Source organism: Puntigrus tetrazona, chromosome 11, assembly GCF_018831695.1.
Source record: "Puntigrus tetrazona isolate hp1 chromosome 11, ASM1883169v1, whole genome shotgun sequence".
In the NCBI taxonomy this organism is placed as follows: domain Eukaryota; kingdom Metazoa; phylum Chordata; class Actinopteri; order Cypriniformes; family Cyprinidae; genus Puntigrus; species Puntigrus tetrazona.
In genome coordinates this window covers 4,436,511-4,455,864 of record NC_056709.1, presented here as the reverse complement: position 1 = coordinate 4,455,864, position 19,354 = coordinate 4,436,511, and the positions used below count along the sequence as shown (strand labels likewise).

At 35.9% G+C, this 19,354-nt stretch overlaps 1 protein-coding gene across 4 annotated transcripts; it reads left to right on the top strand.

The window, feature by feature from the left end:
• The first annotated feature begins 1,428 nt into the window (after positions 1 to 1,428).
• pank4 (pantothenate kinase 4 (inactive)) lies at positions 1,429 to 18,991 on the top strand. 4 transcript variants are annotated; one of them, XM_043252443.1, is made up of 20 exons: positions 1,429 to 1,559; positions 1,968 to 2,062; positions 2,667 to 2,875; positions 2,988 to 3,171; positions 3,284 to 3,376; positions 3,460 to 3,613; positions 3,903 to 4,084; positions 4,315 to 4,396; positions 4,479 to 4,579; positions 4,850 to 4,855; positions 10,004 to 10,159; positions 11,356 to 11,468; positions 11,683 to 11,770; positions 11,984 to 12,135; positions 12,225 to 12,280; positions 12,449 to 12,498; positions 13,336 to 13,440; positions 13,525 to 13,625; positions 16,672 to 16,740; positions 16,883 to 18,991. In XM_043252443.1, exons 1-20 carry the CDS (start codon positions 1,442 to 1,444, stop codon positions 17,109 to 17,111), a joined length of 2,343 nt encoding a protein of 780 aa, XP_043108378.1. In that variant the 5' UTR covers positions 1,429 to 1,441; the 3' UTR covers positions 17,112 to 18,991. The 4 variants fall into 4 exon arrangements, with proteins under 4 accessions (XP_043108378.1, XP_043108380.1, XP_043108381.1 ...); XM_043252445.1 differs by having other exon boundaries at positions 1,432 to 1,559; positions 1,968 to 2,050; XM_043252446.1 differs by lacking the exon at positions 4,850 to 4,855 and having other exon boundaries at positions 1,432 to 1,559; positions 1,968 to 2,050.
• The last annotated feature ends 363 nt before the right edge of the window (positions 18,992 to 19,354 follow it).

Below are 19,354 nucleotides of genomic sequence, written 5' to 3'. Positions count from 1 at the left end.
CATTACTATCTTCCTGCTGACACTATAAAGCTGCTTGACTGAAAGTGACTTGACACAGCCACGGTTAAGACCAGTGCATAGATCCACCTGCATTCAGTAGCAAAAGCCTACTTTTCAGAAACTAGTCATTGTTCCTGTGATCATTTTTAATTATTTACTTTTATAATTAGATTATTTTGATCATTTATTGTTACTAATTATTTATTAATTAATTTATTAAGTTATATTTTATATTTATTTTTCCCTTGCCTATGTATTTTCATGTATGTTCAGTCTCATGCTTGTGGGTTTTCATGAACTGCTTTTTCTGTATAAATAGAGATAGATAAGGGGAAATATGGAAGCCCAAGGAAGCAGTTTTGGTATAACAGCTCATGTTGAATTTGTGCTGGTCAGATAAAGTGTGAACACTGAGACATACACAACTAAGATTGTTCAATAAACTCTGTTACTTTTTACCATTGTCACTTTGTCTCCTGCTCCTGCTCTTCTCTGGCTTTTCTCAGTCAATGTCTAACTGATATTTCCTGAATGGATCTGGCATCTGGGGCTGGATCCTAAATATTATCTGTTGTGAAGCTTCGATCTATGTTCTGTCTATATTCTGCAAACATGGCCTTTCATATCATTGCTATGCTGATGGCACTCATTCCATCCTGATGATCAATGACAATAGCTGCTTGTCTAACTTACATTTCCTGCTGGATGAAAGACCAATACCCACCAACAATCAACAATTCATCACAATTTCACCATCCAGTTTGGCACATCAACCATAACCCAGCCAGAAACCTTAGAGTTATGATTGATGATCAGCTGACTTTCTTAGACCACATTGTTAAAACTGCCTGGTCCTTGCAGATTTGCTTTGTTGAATATCAAGAAGGTCAGGCCCTTGTATGTTCAAGTTCTTGTTCTGTCCAGGCTGTAAAACTGCAGTGCTCTCAGTGCTCTTCCAGCCAATGAGACAAAAAAAATTGCCTACCTAAATGGCCTATCCAACTCATATCCAGCTGAGCAGCTGAGTCCTTACCCATCATCAAGAATTTTTAACATCTAACACTAGCACCTTATATTCTAATTCGATTAAAACAAAACTTGCTTCTTTTAGACTTGTTAGACTTTTAGACTTATTCATTTACTAACTGCTTGTTTTCTTAAAAAAAAAAATAACACTAGCTTCTTTTTTTATTTATTAATGTATTTATCGACTTTGAATAAAAATGCCTACTAAATTACTAAATGTAAATATTTATATTGCAATCATAAACACATACTTCGATGTTCCCAGGGTTAGTGCTATGCTATAGCAACAACCCATGGAAACATACTGAAAGTAGAGCATACATGAATAAGACTTTTACTGTAAAATTTCGCCGTGACTCTGAGCGTTGATGCGTCATTTACGTTGCGTAGCAGTTTGCAAAACAATCGCAGTAAGATGGCGCTGTCTGGCGGGGTGGACAGAGGATCCCACAGCATGGATAAGAGCATTACACTCCCCCCAGATGAAATTTTCCGCAATTTAGAGAACGCCAAGAGGTTCGCTATAGATATAGGTATTATCACATGCAAAATCGTACCCTTGTTTTTTTCTCAAAGGTAGTACAGTCACTTGTGGAGTTTGGACGTGTCAAGAGTTTGCTGGGCAGAGCTGCGTTCAAACCTGTTAGCGCGTGCTGCTAATCTGACAGTTTGTTCAGTACACGTGAGGAATAACAACACTAACTTTATTTATGAAGACTTTTAGGTTGTAAATATCCAATGAATAATGTTCATTAGAAAAATATTGCGGAGCGTGAAGGGGACAGGTTTGTTTGGACTACTGGGCTGCAAGTGCAAACATGTCACGTTCAAACCTAAACAACCTGATAAAATATTTTAAGAACAAAATAATAGCCGTATAAGAGAATGTTAAATGTTGGACGTTGAACAAAGAAACAATTTACCTCATATTTTTCTGACAGGTGGCTCCTTGACAAAACTGGCATATTATTCCACTGTTCAGCATAAAGTTGCCAAAGTCAGGTCGTTTGATCATTCAGCGAAGGTAAGCTGGAAGGTGAGGCTTTTTTTACTTGACCCCATGATAACACATAATATTAGAGACCTTTTTTGGAGACCAGGGAGGCAGTGTCAGAAAAAAAAAAGATTTATAAAATCATGTACTATTCAAAAAGTAAAATCAAACAATTGTTACATCTTAGACTTTGATTTGAAGGGCTCCTATTTTTGTTTACATTTTCAACAATGCGTTATGTTGCTTTTTTGTAGGAAAAAGATTAGCAAAGTTGCAAGCACAAAGTCCATTCGAAAAGAGTTTCTGGATCTACATTAAAAAATGGCAGCAATCAGTGCTGTTAAAGCTCTCAAGCCCCAAAAGAGTAAAGTGTTGAGGAAAACATTGCTGTGTAATAAATTTAATTCGATATTACATGTAATTTGTGTAAAATGTAAAGTGTAACAGCAACAGCTTTTTATCGCTTGGTTAGGTTGACCAAAAAACAGTGAAGAGTGCATAAAATCCTTTTTGTAAATATACTTTTAAATAATTAAAAGGTTTAATGTTAATTTTTATTAAGATTCTTTGCATTAAAATAAATGTTTATTTAAACAAATGTTTTTAACTATTTAATTGTATATTTTTTCATGTTGCTTCTTTCTAGGAAACAGATGGAGACCCTCTTTATGAAATATCTGTGCAGGAGGAGATCACTGCCCGTCTTCACTTTATCAAGTTTGAGAATGCTTACATTGAAACCTGCCTAGATTTCATTAAAGACCACCTGGTCAACACAGAAACCAAAGTCATCAAAGCAACTGGTGGAGGGGCACACAAGTTCAAGGACCTGATTGAGAAGAAGTTAAAGCTAAAGTAAGTGAAATTTTACAGCTTACTGATAATAATACAGATATGCTTGGAGTTCAAGAATTTGTTATAGAATGTTGCTGTGTAATGGTAATATCATTGTATTTTTTTCTCTTAGAGTGGACAAAGAGGATGAAATGACTTGTCTGATCAAGGGATGCAACTTTGTTCTGAAGAATATTCCCCATGAAGCTTTTGTGTATGCCAAACATGCTGATTCTGAATTCCGGTTCCAGAATACACATCCGGACATTTTCCCATACCTGCTTATAAATATTGGCTCTGGAGTCTCCATAGTAAAGGTATATGTGTTCTGCACTAGACTTTGATGCCTCTGTTGCATTATACAAACAAAACAAAACAAAACCAGTTTTCAGACTTTCTAAAGGAAGCACCCATGTCCTGTTTTTGAAGGTTGAAGCAGAGGACAAATTTGAGCGTATTGGTGGCAGTTCTATAGGTGGTGGCACATTTTGGGGTCTTGGAGCTTTACTTACAAAAACCAAGGTGGTTAATTTTTACTTTTTTGTTTTGTTTTGTTTTTTGTAATTTTCACTTACATTTTAATTATCCCTCCCATTCTGTCTTAGAGGTTTGATGAGCTTTTGCAGTTAGCATCTAAAGGACAACACACAAATGTGGATATGCTTGTTAAAGACATCTATGGAGGTGCTTATGGGTCCCTGGGATTAACTGGTGACCTCATTGCAAGTAGCTTTGGGAAATCAGCCACCACAGACAAAGGTAAAGCAGAAGAATAAGTGGTTTGATTGTAACATGAGGCAGTTTATTGTATGGCCTGTCATCTCCCGGAAAGAGTCATTTGACCCTTCACCCGATTTCTGTTATTAATTTGAAATGAAGCCAGTGGTCTTTGGTTTCACAAAGGCATTGCATGATGAAATTGTAACAGAGTTGTAGTGTTACTTTTTGAGATCTAAATTAACATCTGCACCATTTTGCACAATGAATTTAAAGAATTGTTTACATGGCAGTTTTCATATACTTGAACATTTTGTTGTATATTGCTCAGATTTCTCTAAAGAAGACATGGCAAAGAGCCTACTGCACATGATAAGCAATGACATTGGACAGCTTGCCTGTCTCTATGCCAAATTGCACAACCTCACCAGAGTCTATTTTGGAGGATTTTTCATTCGAGGACATCCCGTTACCATGCACACCATCACCTATAGCATCAATTTCTTCACTAAGGTCTCCAACCTTTTTGTTCTTAATTGTAATTTATATAATACAATGATTACAGTGTTTGATACAATGATTAATATTGTCAAAAATGTTTAATTTGTCATTGCCCCAGGAGCTCAATTTTCTATCACCTAATGCTTTCTTTGTGTGTAATACAATAATAAAATGACAATGTTATCTTATTACATATTACTGTGTAATGTAAGCATTTTGGATAAAGAATTATTTATTTGTAGGGAGAGGTCCAGGCTTTATTTCTAAGACATGAAGGATATCTTGGTGCTATTGGGGCCTTTTTAAAGGGTGCAGAAGAAGACAGTAAGCTATTGTTGTAAGCAATTAAACTCTAGTATTTGCTGAAGAGTGTAGTTTGTTTAACCTACTTGTTTCTTTTTGTTAGATCCTAACCAGTACAGCTGGGGGGAGAACTATGCTGGTAGCTCTGGTCTCATGAGTGTATCTCCAGAGCTGAATCCTGTGCAGCGGGCTCGTAGTGGAACGGTAATTTGCACAAAAGATGAGGCCTTGAGTAAATTTGCTGTTTATTTTTATTTTTTTTGCACATCTGAAAGACAAAGTAGATTGCAATTAGAGTTGAATATTCAATGCATTATATTTATCCATTTGGCCAACTGATATGCATGCTGCTTATATTTCATGACCTATTTTATATTAATGTTCTTATTTTATCTATTTTTTTTCCTTTTCTCCGTCCATCCGTCCATTCATCAATCCATCTTCTTTTTCTATACCCTAATATTTTCCCTTCAGTTTCCAGTAAGTACATTTCCATCCAGGTTTTCTTTTTTTTGTTTTTTTTTCTCTGCATGCTCTTTTCTTTCAAAAAAAAAATCTCTGGTAGAAGTTTCAAAAGTTTTTTTGTGTGTTGCTATGGATATTATTCAGCGTGATTCAGTTGGAGTTCTGCAGTTGGATACTGTTGCATCAGTGTGAATGGCCCTTTTGGGTTGTAGCCGCAGATAATGGTTAGTTTGGGTGGTGAATAGAGTGCTGCAGAGAGGACTTGTTTTCGTAGGTCAAAACCCAGAAATGAGCATTTTAGGACTTCAGGGTCCTGAAGTCAATGAGGTTTTTTTTTATTGGATTTTTGGTTAAATTAGTAAGATTAGATCAGTGGTTAACACACTGAAAGCTGATTTTAAAAAAAAGAGAGCTCTCATTCTGCTTGATCTATCTTCTGCATTTCACAAAGTTGATCATCAGATCCTTCATGCTACCCTCTCATCTCTAGTCATCATAGCAACTCCACATCATGGTTTTGATTTCTGTCTCTCAGGTAGGTTTTGCAGTGTTGCCTGGAGATTCAAAGCACATCAGCTGGTCACAGGGATTCCTCAGGGGTCAGTTAATGAACCCCTGCTGTTTTGCCTATAAACTACAGCACTGGCACCCATCTTACAGTTACATGGTTTCATGTGCCATTGCTATGCTCTATTTTTCATTTCATCCAGATCATCCAATAGTAGCTATACAAATCTCAGGATGTCTGGTAATTTGGATGAAAGAACATCACCTCCAGTGCAACTGGCAGAGACAGAGCTTTTCAATATTCCTGCCATGTTGACTGTATAATTTAATTTCACCATACAGCTAGGCTAGGTTTATCAACAACAATCCCATCAAGTTCAGTCAGAAGACTTGGGGTAGTCTTTGATGGCAATCTGACCTTTTATAGACCGCATTGCAGAAACTGCACAATCAAGCAGGTTTGCGTTGCACAATGTTAGGAAAATTATGTCTTTCTCCTTGGAGTATGCTGCACAACCGGCTTGGCTTCAATCAAACCACTGTAGATGATTCAGAATGCAGCACCATGTCTGGTCATAAGGAAATCTAAGAGCGCACTTCACCTCTCTCTAACTCTGCACTGGCTACCGGATACGGCTTGCATCAGGTTTAAGACATTAATGCTTGCATACAGAACACCCAAGGGCTCTACAGCCACCTACCTCTATTCACTCTACTAATTTTACATCATTGCTTCAGAAGCTTAAGGGAGACGTCAAACACTTTTTATTTATGGTACTTTTAACAGTACAGATTGATTCAAAGCACTGAACAGTTTCAACTAGGAGAATAGACTGATAGTGATGTATAATGAGATTAAAAAAAGTTAAATTAAATTTACCCAACTAAGCACGCCAGAGGCAGCAGGGGCAAAGAACCAAAACTCCATCCATGACAGAATAGAGAAAAAACACCCTATCGCAGTCGATTTTGATATTCTCGGTATTATCAAATGGTCAGAGTTTTGAAAACACAGCGGGCGTGCAGGACCATAATGTAATAAGAGGTCACTAAAGTATTGAGGAGCTAAACCATTCAGAGCTTAATAAGTAATTTACAAGATTTTGAAATCTATACAACGTTTGATAGGGAGCCAGTGCAGTGCTGATAGAACCGGATAATATTGTCATACTTCTGCCTTTTGGACCCGTTGAAGTGTGTTTACCAAGTGTGCATAACCACCCAATATGCATTACAATAGTGTAATCTCTAGGTCATAAATGCATGAATGAACATTTCTGCATTTGACTTAGGTAGAGCATAGGTAGGTTTTAATAGGAAAGATTGCTAAGAAACAGCACACCTACACTCACCACCCACTTTATTAGGTATACCTTACTAGTACCGGGTTGGACCTCCTTTTGCCTTCAGAACTGCCTTTATCTTTTGTGGCATAGATTCAACAAGGTACTGGAAACATTCCTCAGAGATTTTGGTCCATATTGTCATGATAGCATCACGCAGATGTCAATGCAGATTTTTCAGATGCACATCCATGATGTGAATCTCCCGTACCATTACAACCCAAAGGTGCTCTATTGGATTGAGATTTGGTGACTTTGGAGGCCATTTGAGTACAGTGAACTCATTGTCATGTTTAAGAAACCAGTCTGAGATGATTTGTGCTTTATCCTGTGGTGCGTTATCCTGCTGGAAGTAGCCATCAGAAGATGGGTACACTGTACTCAGGTAGGCTGTTGCGTTGACACAATGCTCAGTTGGTACTACTGGGCCCAAAGTGTGCCAAGAAAATATCCCCTACACCATTACACCACCACCACCAGCCTGAACCGTTGATACAAGGTAGGATGGATCCATGCTTTCATGCTGTTATCACCAAATTCTTAACCTACCATCCGAATGTCGCAACAGTAATCGAGACTCATGAGACCAGGCTATTGTCCAATTTTGGTAAGCCTGCGTGAATTGTAGCCTCAGTTTCCTGTTCTTAGCTGACAGGAGTGGCATTCGGTGTGGTCTTCTGCTGCTGTAGCCCATCCACCTCGAGATTTGAAGTGTTGTGCGTTCAGAGATGCTCTTCTGCATACCTTGGTTATAATGAGTGGCTATTTGAGTTACTGTTGCCTTTCTATCAGCTTGAACCAATCTGGCCATTCTCCTCTGACCTCTGGCATCAACAAGGCATTTGCGCCCACAAAACTGCTGCTCACTGGATATTTTCTCTTTTTGAACCATTCTCTGTAAACCCTTGAGACGGTTGTGCGTGAAAATCTCAGAAGATCAGCAGTTTCTAAAATACTCAGACCAGCTCGTCTGGCACCAACAACCATGCCACATTCAAAGTCACTTAAACCATCTTTCTTCCTCATTCTGATGCTCGGTTTGTACTGCAGCAGTTCGGCTTGTCCATGTCTACATGCCTAAATGCATTGAGTTGCTGCCATGTGACTGATTAGAAATTTGTTTACGAGCAGTTGAACAGGTGTACCTAATAAAGTGGCCGGTGAATGTAGGTTCCTAACTGATGAAGATTTAACAGAGCAGCCATCAAGTGTTAGACTGTGATCTAGGTCAGGGATGGTGAACGTTGCAGCCCTGCAGAGTTTTGCTTCAACCCTAGTCAAACGCACCTGAACAAGCTAATCAAGGTCAGAGTGGTTACTTGGAAGCTACAGACAGGTGAGTTTTAATGAGGGTTGGAGCTGAACTCTGCAGGGCTGTGGCTCTCCAGGATTGGAGTTTGCCACCCCTGTTCTAGGTTATTATTTGTGGGTTTTACTCATCATCCATTTTTTTTTAAATATTAATTATGCATTCTGTTTCTCAAAGCTTCTGATAATATTTCCCAGAGGTAACATGTGAATTGTGAAAAGTAACGGCCATATTTCACTTGTGAATGATATGACTGCTGTAGTCTTGGAGAATATCAGCACCTGTTGACAGCACCTTTATTTTTCATTAATTCAGTGACTATTAAATAAGTACCGGGGGTTATTTTTGTTTTCTTCTGAAAGTGACAAAAAATAATCAGATCTAGCAGTTTTTAAAGTTTTTCTGTAAGATAGGATACTTTCCCGCCAGGCTACACAAAATACTTCTAGTTATGTTTTTCTCCAGCTGTGCTCCATTTTCTGCGCTGCTTTCTTTAGTGTGCGAGTGTGCTCATTATACCACAGAGTCAGGTTCTTTTTCTTCATCTTTAAGCGTAAAGGCAACTATATCTAAAGTGCTAGAAAAAAGAGAGTACAGTTTGTTACATTACGTTTTTCTGCAGCGTTGGATTTGAAATAAATCTGGAAGATTACTTACAAAGCATTCTTTTGTGGTGGAAGTGATGGTTCTACCATACTTATAACAAGTTTTAGAGTTCATGGTTTTAGCTATATGGGGTTCACACAAGGCACAGTAATGATCTGAAATATTGTTTTGCTGCAGAATTTCAACACCATTAACATCAATTCCATATGACAGTATTAAATCTAGAATATAATTTTGGTCCTGACACACTAATTTTAAAGTAATGTATTCATCTGATTTTATCCAGGTTTAGTGATCTCCGACTGGCCAATTCAAACATCACTAGTGCTGACATGAATAACAATCTTACTGAATTTACGTTTAGCAACAGCCAGCACTGTAAAATTTGCCAAGATGTGCTCTGGCTCTTGGTAAACATTGGACTACTGTGACTGGTGTCTCTATTTTTAAATTACGAACAATATAATTGGCAATTATTAGAGCACTTTCATAAGGTGTCTTAGTGGGTGATTCACTAAGTGGGGAGAACCTGTTTGATGGTCTGATCAGAACCAAAGAGCAGTGTTTTTACACGCAACTAGTGCACCTCACAGTCACCTAGTTGCCCTGCTGCATGGGCTCTAATGCCATAACCAAACAATGTACACAATTTCTTAAACTAGTTGCTTCCAAAGCAGTATCTACAGCGCTCCCTTTCTTACAGTCCTCAATTAAAGTTTGGGTGCGTGTCTCTAATTCTAAAGCATTTTCTGTTAGCCTAGCTATTTACTTACAGTGAGTGATGTACTTAACACTGTTATTTGATGAGCTTGAAAAAGCACAAGGAGAATGAAACGGAGCAAAAAAGGAAAACAACAATAGGAAACAACACCTCATGGTACTATGACAGGGAGAAACTAAATCACTTTCCACTTGTTATCCCATGCTGGTAGAATGATCTTCCGATTTTGCCCATCTGGCACACATAATATCTGAAAATATTTAAGATACAGTTGAAAACTCTTGTGAGCACCTAACTGCATCCTGCAAAAAAACAAAAACAAATCACTCACTGTTTATATTTTTCCTTAACTTTTCCTTTTCTTGCTGATACTTTTCTAAAGTCTCAAATGTATTACAAGCACTTCTCATATTTATTAGTTATGATGACTTCTATAAAGGCATCTGCTAAATGAACAAATGTAAATGTTTGTCAAGGGATCCAGTGTAATGATAACTTCTGGGTTGACAAACACAAATGTATTGCATGCAGCATTCTACACGAAAGAATGATTATTTATATCATGAATGATCTCCAAAGTTATGTGTGTATGTCTGATTTATTTTTTTCAACCTCTTCTTGGTATCATTAAATTTCTAGTGATGGCATTGTTTATATGTTTTATTCATTGTCTCCAGTTTGACATGTTGGAGATGGACCGTCTAGAGAGGCAGCTAGTCAACCTCCCCCTGCTGCAAGACCCAACCTCTTATATTCCAGACACGGTGGACCTGACTGAGGATGCATTGGCTCGGGAGTACTGGCTCTACTGCTTTGAGGAGGCATTGGATGGGGTAAGTTCTCCAGGCTCTGTATTTTTTTTTTGTCTTTCATTTTACAACTTTTATTATTAATTTGGTATGAAAGTTGTTTTTTTTTTTTTTTTTTTTTTTTTTTTTTTTAGAAAATAGATTTGTAATTTCACAACTCAGCATAAAGGCCAATCAACCTTTACTTACTATTACTTTGACCTATTGCTTATTTTACATATTCTTAAACCAGAATATCCCTTGCTTACATTGTCATTGATTCATTGTTTGTTGAGTATTTTTTTTCCCCTTTGCGCAGACATGTTTAACCTCACTTATGTCCTGCTAATTTGTGAAAAAGTGATTGAAGAATTATTAATTCATTTCATGTCTTTGGAGAAAAAAAAGGATTTTAATGAATAGAACACTTAAATCTTAAATCATTAAATTAAAAGATGTATAGAGATGTATAGAGAAAACAATATGAACAAACTTTCATTGTGACAGTAATTTAAATAGCATTCTAGACAATACTAGCATAATTTGTTTGCCTGTCATTTTTATTTTTATTGAACAGTCATGTTCAATAAAGTAATAATATTTAAACTGTAAAATAAATTAATTAAAGAGCATTGACCAAATCAGTCAGCAGGTCAAATCATTAATGGGTTTTGTTGGCTTTAGTTGCTTTTTGTACTGCTAATTTTCAGTAGACATGGAATAGGTATTACGAATATATTTTACATACTGTAACTGAAACATTCTTGGTTATCTCTTAACTATAAGAGTTTGGACTGATTACGATGTGAGTTAGTAATTTGATAGTAATAACATTATAAGAATGTCATTATTTCTTCATTATGTCATAAATTTCAGTAAAGTTGTGACATTATTAAAATGTACAAAATATTTACATAACTGTTATATTGTGCTCGCTACTTTCCAACATTTTTTTCCTGAATGTTGTACAAAGCCAGCTATTAAGATCCAAGATATTAATATGTCAACAGGTAAAAAGTATATTTTTCGGAATTCATGATGTTTGTTCCAAGTTTTATTTTCTGTAGGAGTTTGGTGCTGTGCAATTAGAGGTTAAGGTTAGAAGTGTCAGATTTGCTGTACACTAGATACTCTCTGGTATTGTAAAATTTTTATAGCTTCAAAGATTTTTCCACAACAAAACTAAGAAAACAAAGAAATCTTGAATTTCATTAAACGTCTGAATGAACGTTTTTCAACAGGTGGTAAAACGAGCCATAGCTAGCCAGAAAGATCAACCAGAGGCTGTGGAAAGGGCGGAGAAGTTTCGTCAGAAATACCGCCATAAACTCCAGACTCTTCGGCACCAACCTTTGTAAGAGCAACCACAAACCTTCAGTCTCTGCCATGGCTCATCAAGGGTTCATTCTTCAGCTTGGACTGATATATCTGTCGCTTAATATTCATCAAAATCTTAGTAGATATTAGGATGTTTTATGAGTTACATTGTGTGTGTGCGCGTGTGCTTGAGTGTTGCTGGGTGAGTGTTTCTCTCTTCTAATGTAGCTTGCCTCTCCTCTCATCTCTAGTGCTTATGGATCCCTCACCGTCCGAAGTCTTTTAGACACAAGAGAACACTGTTTAAACGAGTTCAACTTTCCTGACCCCTACTCTAAGGTTTACATTGAATCTTAAATCATCCTTCACCTTGCCTGTGGTGCTTCAAATTACATCAGTTCCCCATAGTCTCATATTTAAAATCTTGTAAACTTGTTTTTCTTTTAATTAGATTTGTTTCAGTCTCTATCTCTTTGCATCTCTGTGTCTATTTGGCTAAAGTATGTAAGGGGCTGATCAAGTTCATCAGACTCTAATTCTGTTTGTCTGCAGATTAAGCAGAAGGAGAATGACATGGCACTGAAATACTATCTAAAAGTAGTGAAGTCAGTAGAGGAGCTGAGCTGGGAACAGAGACAGTTCACTTTGGTAAAAGGCCTACTGGCTGGCAATGTTTTTGACTGGGGAGCCAAAGCCGTGTCAGAGTGAGTGTACTGACAAGTATGCTAGGAGGTATTTTATTTTTATTTTTTTCCAACACATTTTTTTTTCTTACTTTAAATTTTTTTTCCAGCGTGCTTGAATCTGATCCAGAGTTTGGGTTTGAACAAGCAAAACAGCAATTACAAGGTATGAAAACTTAAACTATTACAATAATATAATAAGAATAATCCTATATTATTTACATTTACATTTAGTCATTTTGCAGACGCTTTTATCCAAAGCGACTTACAATTGAGATTGTTTTATCTATATTTCTATATCTATATCAAATCTATATACATTTATTATTCCCAGAGAGGCCATGGCTTGTGGATTCCTACAACCAGTGGCTTGAGAGACTGAAGGTCAGATCTTAATTTGACAATGGCTTTAACAGGCCTTTCAAATGCTTTTCATAATGCAAGTTCATAGTAATCTGCACTCTGTCCTAACCCGGTGTGATATAATAATCTTAATTTAATTTTAACATACATTAGAAAATAATTTTTTTACATCAAGTTAAAAGTAGCATAACTGTTTTCTTTTTTCTTTAATGTTTGAAAATTTTGTCTCTCTGAGGTTATAGTATTATTCCCTCATAACTTACAGTAAAATTTTGTTGTAATATTGTGTAAATCAATAATTGCAGTCTCTATTTATAAATTTATTTGGTACACAGTTTTTTATGGCATATACCATTATTAATATGATCAAAACTATGCCTGTTATATAACCTGATAACTTGTTGTACACAATTTACTTGTGCTAAGAAGTTAAGAATTAATAATTTAAGAAGAACATATACTGGGATGAACCATCTTGTGTTTTTTTGTAAATGATATTTAAATTTTATTTTTAGTAAAGTATTAGTAAACATGCCAATTTTGTGGGTTGAATATTTTTCCTTAAGACTGTTTTGTTCTTACAGACATAATGATAATGTACTATTTGTATTTACTAATGTTAACAAAAATTGCTTGTTGAAAACTGGTTAGAACATAGTGACAGCAAATGGATTGGAATTTGAAAATGGATTTTGTATTGTAATGTACATGTTGCATCTTATGTCTACCCTGGCTTACAAAAAACATCTGTTTCAGGACATTGTGCATATTATTAATTTAATATTGTTTGAAAGAATGTTGAACAATCTATGAAGTCGTGCTGGTCTTGAAGGCGTACCTACTGGCTTTCTTTTACAGGGTCCTCCTCATAAATGTGCATTATTTTTCGTAGATAATAGTGGAATAGACATTATTCTTGGGGTTTTCCCTTTCATTAGAGAACTTCTCATCAGAGGCACAGAGGTAAGTCAACAACAATACACAATTATCTTGTCTTTAGTGTGTCTTTAAATTTTTAGTTGCACATGAGATTATATTGGCTTTTAGGTTGTTCTTGCCAGTAACTCAGGCCCTGCCCTCAATGACGTCACTAACAGTGAGCTGCAGATCCTTACGGAGAGAATAGCTGCCATGGACCCTGTCATCCAGTGAGTACTCACCCTCTTTACCAGGGTTGAAATTAAATTTTGTAGGGATTTGGATCAAAAATCAATTTAAATGAAAGAATCTGATACCTAAAGCTTTTTTCTTTTTGTTAAAAATGATTTAAAATCCATATTTAATCAATACATAACCAGTGTTCAAAACTGTATTTTGATTCACAGCGTTAGCTTGTAATAATGTTTTCTAATTTGAGTGGACAGGTAGGTTTTCACAGAAAATTTGAGCATGGCACTGTGACATTATCATGTCTGTAAACATAAAGATTGAGTTCACCTGTGACAATCCTGCAGGAGGCACATTTTTTTATTGTAGCCTTTTCTCATAGCAGCTGGAATAATTAAATGTCAAAAAATCATTTTGATGGCTGATTATAATCCAGAAAGCATTATATGAAACTAATGAAATTAAATTATATTCCAGTTTTAAATGTACTTCTGATTACAGATTAGCCTGGGATTACACAAGTTTGTATTTTAAAGAAAACCCATTTGAAGGGAGCATAGTTTGCTTTTTGGGTTAAAAGAAATTCTTAATATGAAATTTAAATTATGTGACAATTAGAGATTAGACTGTACAAACTATACTCATAGTCACACAGTAGTGATGTTGTTAACATTAATCATTTGAAAATAAAGTAAAACAACAACAATAATAATAATAATAATAATAATAAACTGCAGGATTTGATGTTATATGAGCTAATCATTAAATTAAATGGCAATTTTTTTTTTTTTTTTTTTTTTTTTTTTTTTTTTTTTTAAATGCTTTTTTCCTTAGAGCAAAGCATTGGCAGATGACAATATTCGGTGCAAATTCTTATTACAGGTACAGGATTCCTAACTAAGTACAGGATCTGCAGGAACCATGCTATGTACATGCTTTGTTTTTCATAACAATCCCACTTTTCATTTTACACTTCGTGCATGTATAGGCTACTGAATATTAGCACTTGAGAGAGAGATCGACTGATCTTGAGCTATTACCCACGTCTGTCCTTCAGGCTGAGCCTGTATATTTGTGAATGTCATGTCCAAGGAAAGCAAAATCTATCGTAGCAACCCATTGCCGTTCAGCTAAGGCAATCAGGGTTAACATGATTTGAAATGGTATGTTTCATTATAACTGTCTTTGAATGAATCAAGTAATATCTATATTTGAGGCACTCAAATATCTACCTGATACTTACTTCTTCTGGAGGTGTAACTTGGATAAATAGCAGCTGGCACTAATCCATCCTTAAGAAGTGACTTTTGTGGAAAAAAAATACTGACCTTTGTTCACAAAGCAGTCTGGTGTAACAGAACAGTAATGACGGACTGTAAACTGGGAGAATCAGAATCAATAAACAGAATCAGAAATGGAATTGTTAAAAATCAAAAGATACCCATGGGTTTCTTACCCATGTGGAATGTAAATATAAGTATAGATATCACATCACAACTGCAGCTTTTGTGCACATGTATGGAAGGATGTTCAAAAGGGATTGCAGAGCTTGCATTAATTTGTCTTTTTTGCTTTCATGCCAAATTTCAAATCAAAAAGCAAAAAAAATTGCAAATGTTTAACACTAACTTACAATTTAAGAGCATATATTATACACATACACACATATACTGTGCAAATGTTTTAGGCAGCTGTAAGTTTAGAAAGCTTTTGGCAAGTTTTTGTCAATTTACAAAATGCAAAATGAGCAAACAAATGAAAATTGTAAATCAATTAATAGTTAATCAATTTGGTGTAATTACCTTTTGCCTTCCAATCAGCATAAATTCTTATAGGTACACTTGCACAAAGTCAGGTTTTTTTGTAGGATTATAGTCAGGTGTATGAACAACCAATTATACCAAACAAGTGCTAATGATCATCAATGTCACAAACTCAGTCATGAACTGAAACAAAAACAGCTGTGTAGGGCGGCTTAACTGGGTGAGGAACAGCCAAACTCTGCTACCAAGGTGAGGTTGTGAAAGACAATTTCATGTCATGGCAAGATTGAGCACAGCAACAAGACACATGGAAGTTATACTGCATCAACAAGGTCTCTCCCAGACAAAGATTTCAAAGCAGACTTGAGATTTCAAGATGTGCTGTTCAAGCTCTTTTGAAGAAGCACGAAGAAACAGGCAACGTTAAAGATGGTAGACGCAGTGGTTGGACAAGGAAACTTACTGCAGCAGATAAAAGACACATCAAGCTTATTACCCTTCGAAATCGGAAGATGTCCAGCAGTGCCATTAGCTCAGAACTGGCAGAAACCACTGCGACCCAGGTACACCCATCTACTGTCCGGAGAAGTCTCGCCAGAAGTGGTCTTCATGAAGGAGTTGCAGACAAAATACCTCCGACATCGGAGATTCGGTCAGAATTAATGATGTTCTCAATGCTGAGAAATACAGACAGATACTTATCCATCATGCAATACTGTCAGGGAGGCATATGATTGGCCTCAAATTCTATTCTGCAGCAGGACAACAACCCCAAACATACAGCCTAAGTCATTAAGAACGATCTTCAGCGTAAAGAAGAACAAGTAGTACTGGAAGTGATGGCATGGTCCCCACAGAGCCCTGATCTCAACATCATCGAGTGTGTCTGGGATTGCATGAAGAGACAAAAGGATGTGAGAAAGCATACAAACATCTGAAGATCTGTGGTTAGTTCTCCAAGATGTTTGGAACAACCTACCAGTGGAGTTCCTTCAAAAACCGTGCAAGCGTAACTAGAAGAATTGCTGCTGTTTTGAAGGCAAAGGGTGGTCAGACCAAAAATTAATTTGATTTAGGTTTCTCTTTTGTTTATTCATTGCATTTTGTTCATTTATTATTTTTTTCCCCTGATGACCAAGTTGTGATCTGTTAGGGTAATAATTTAGAGACCATTGAATATTGTGTATCAGATTTTATACAGTAGACTTTAAGTGGTTTCTTAGCACAATAAATATTGTGAACCAATACACCCTTATTTTTTTACTTGATGCTGTTGTAACATAGTGATAGAAGGTTGAAGATGTTTCTGTTTTCTCTTTTTCAGCACTGCACTTAAAGAAGACAGACTTGCTTTGGTACAGAATGGTTCTAGTTCTCCTTGTTTAGACCTGAGGTATAGTTCTCTGTCTGTATTTGTATTTTAATTTAGCCAATGGAAACAGAAAGCTAATACTATGCAAGTAATACTATGCTAATACTTTAAGCATTCCCTCTGCTTAAAACCATGGTCATTCTCTTTGTTATTCATTCTTCAGTCGCTTGGACAAAGTTTTGGCCACAGTCGTCAGGGAGCGTGGCACAGATTTGGTGATCATTGAAGGAATGGGTCGGGCCATCCACACCAACTACTACGCCATGCTCAGCTGCGAGAGCCTTAAACTAGCTGTCATAAAGAACTCCTGGCTGGCCGAGCGTCTTGGAGGCAAGATCTTCAGTGTAGTCTTCAAATACGAGCTCCCTTCCAAAGTCCAAGGGCAACATTAGGGAAATTAAGAGGCTTTTAGAGCTAGAGCTGAAAGAAAATAGCACTACCAAGGGTCTTCAGTGCTTTTTCCTAAAATTGACATAATGATTGTATTTGAGGTTTTCTTTTGCTCTTAATTAACTTTTTTTTTTTTTTTTTTTTTTAAATCAAGATCAATATTAAGGTGGCAGTCATGTGTGCCTGCTCTGAAATTGAATGTGCACGTCGGCTGTAGCCTCCCTCATAACAATTGGTTGACAGCTGCAGGTGCTCTTTTTTTTATTTTTATTTTTATTTTTTATTCTTCTCAGACCAGATTGCTGATAGATACAATTCTTTATGGTTTGCAATGAAAAATATAACATTTATGAACGGTTTTGAATTAGTCCTAGTAATGAGGTCTTACACGTTTCCCCTGCTAGATTTAACAATATATTTAGATGTATAAACCTCAGTTTATTAAATGTGGATCTTTCTTTTGAAACATTGAAAACATCACAGTTTTTTCCCTTATTTCGTCTTTTTAAATGAACATATTTGTGTATTTCCATTTTTTTTAGCAAAATAATCTGCTTTCAAATGAAGCTAGTATGTTTCTAATTTCACTCACTGCATTTGTTTCTGCTGTATTGAATCATATCTCACCCTTCTGGCATTGTCTTTTAATGACTAGCACCTCTGTTCCCATGACAACATTTCATGGTGACAATGATTTTGTTATTTTAATGCATTAGCAATGGTGACCCAACAGAAGTGAATAACAAAAGCTTCTTGAAAAAAACAGAATACTTGGCCTTTGAGTAACAGTTTGTGTTCTTAGTTTTAGTTCTATTGGTTTTGTTTTGTATGGCCACTCTCCAGATGTAATAAAAAGTAATGTAACGTTTAGGACATATTGAAATATAAAGAGGAAAAAAGGCAATTTTATAATTGGTTATGCAACATTTAACACTAGATGTCAGTATTGTATTATAATTAGTTCAAAACAGTTACCTTTCTTGCTAAAGGCAGATGGTATTGTGAAATAATTTTTTTTTGTTGTGTTATTTGTCAGGTGCTCAGTAAGAAAAATGAAAGGGAACAGAGCCTGCAATGCCTGCTTCAGATGTTGTACCATTATATTGTAATGCATTTGTCCTCAAGTCTGATGCAGGTCTCACTCTTTGTCATCTGTGGAAATCTTTGTAATCTAAAATCCATTTCAGGGTTCTACAGCACAGCATTGCCTCACTATCACAGCTCTTTCTGATTGAGACCGTCACACCGTTTGTGTGAGTGTTTGTGTGAATACGAAAAATTTCAAATGTTTGTGACAATGTATAAAAACAGTGATTAGTTTGTGAGAACTAAACTTTAAAGCACAGTATTTCAGGGCTCTGTTATAGAGTAAGAAGCATGTTAACTGCTTTTTTTCATTCTGGTTTGATTGATTTGGTTCTCTCAATGTATCTTATATGTTGATGTTGTGTGTGTGGTCCAGACAAACAAAATGGTCATACAGATTGACAGTACATGTATTTTCAGTATTTTAAAAACAGTGTGTGCGACATCATTCTGACTAAAGGTGTTAGATGAACGTTCAAGAATATTTACTTTCAAGAGTCATTCATTTGGGAGGTAGCTTTGAAATATGCTCGTCACAGATGTTGAGAAAACAAGGATCTCTCTCAGTCGAAAGCTGTTTGTACAGTCCTCATTTATCATTTAGCCATACATACTTTACTAAAGCGTTAACTCTGTGAAATTTTGTAAAATCAATTGTAAATATAACGTAAACCTGTACATAGAATGTACTGTTTATTTGCATATCTTGATGCATTCTCAAGTTTATAGAAAAAAAAATATGCTCACTTGACAATCATATATAATTCTATGTCAAATATATTTTACACTGTCTTCACTCAGTTTGGATGTCTTTTATTTCAGCTTTTGTATTACTTTTACAAAATGGCCAAGAACTTGGAAGAACACTGGTTAAACATATGTGCTATCTTGCAGTAAATCTGATTTATGTGTTAGTATTAAAACATGTATCTAATAAGAGTCAGAAAAAAATGGACACTTTATTTTAAGGTGTGTGTAATTATATTTTTAATACTGAGTGATATTAACTACATGTGCTACATTGTTAAGGTTAGGATTAGAGCTTGGTTTAGGGTTACCTTCATGTAATTATGCATAATTAATAGTAATTCTAATAGTACATGCAACATTTAAGGACACCTTAATATACAGTATGGTGTAATTACAACATCTTACCAAC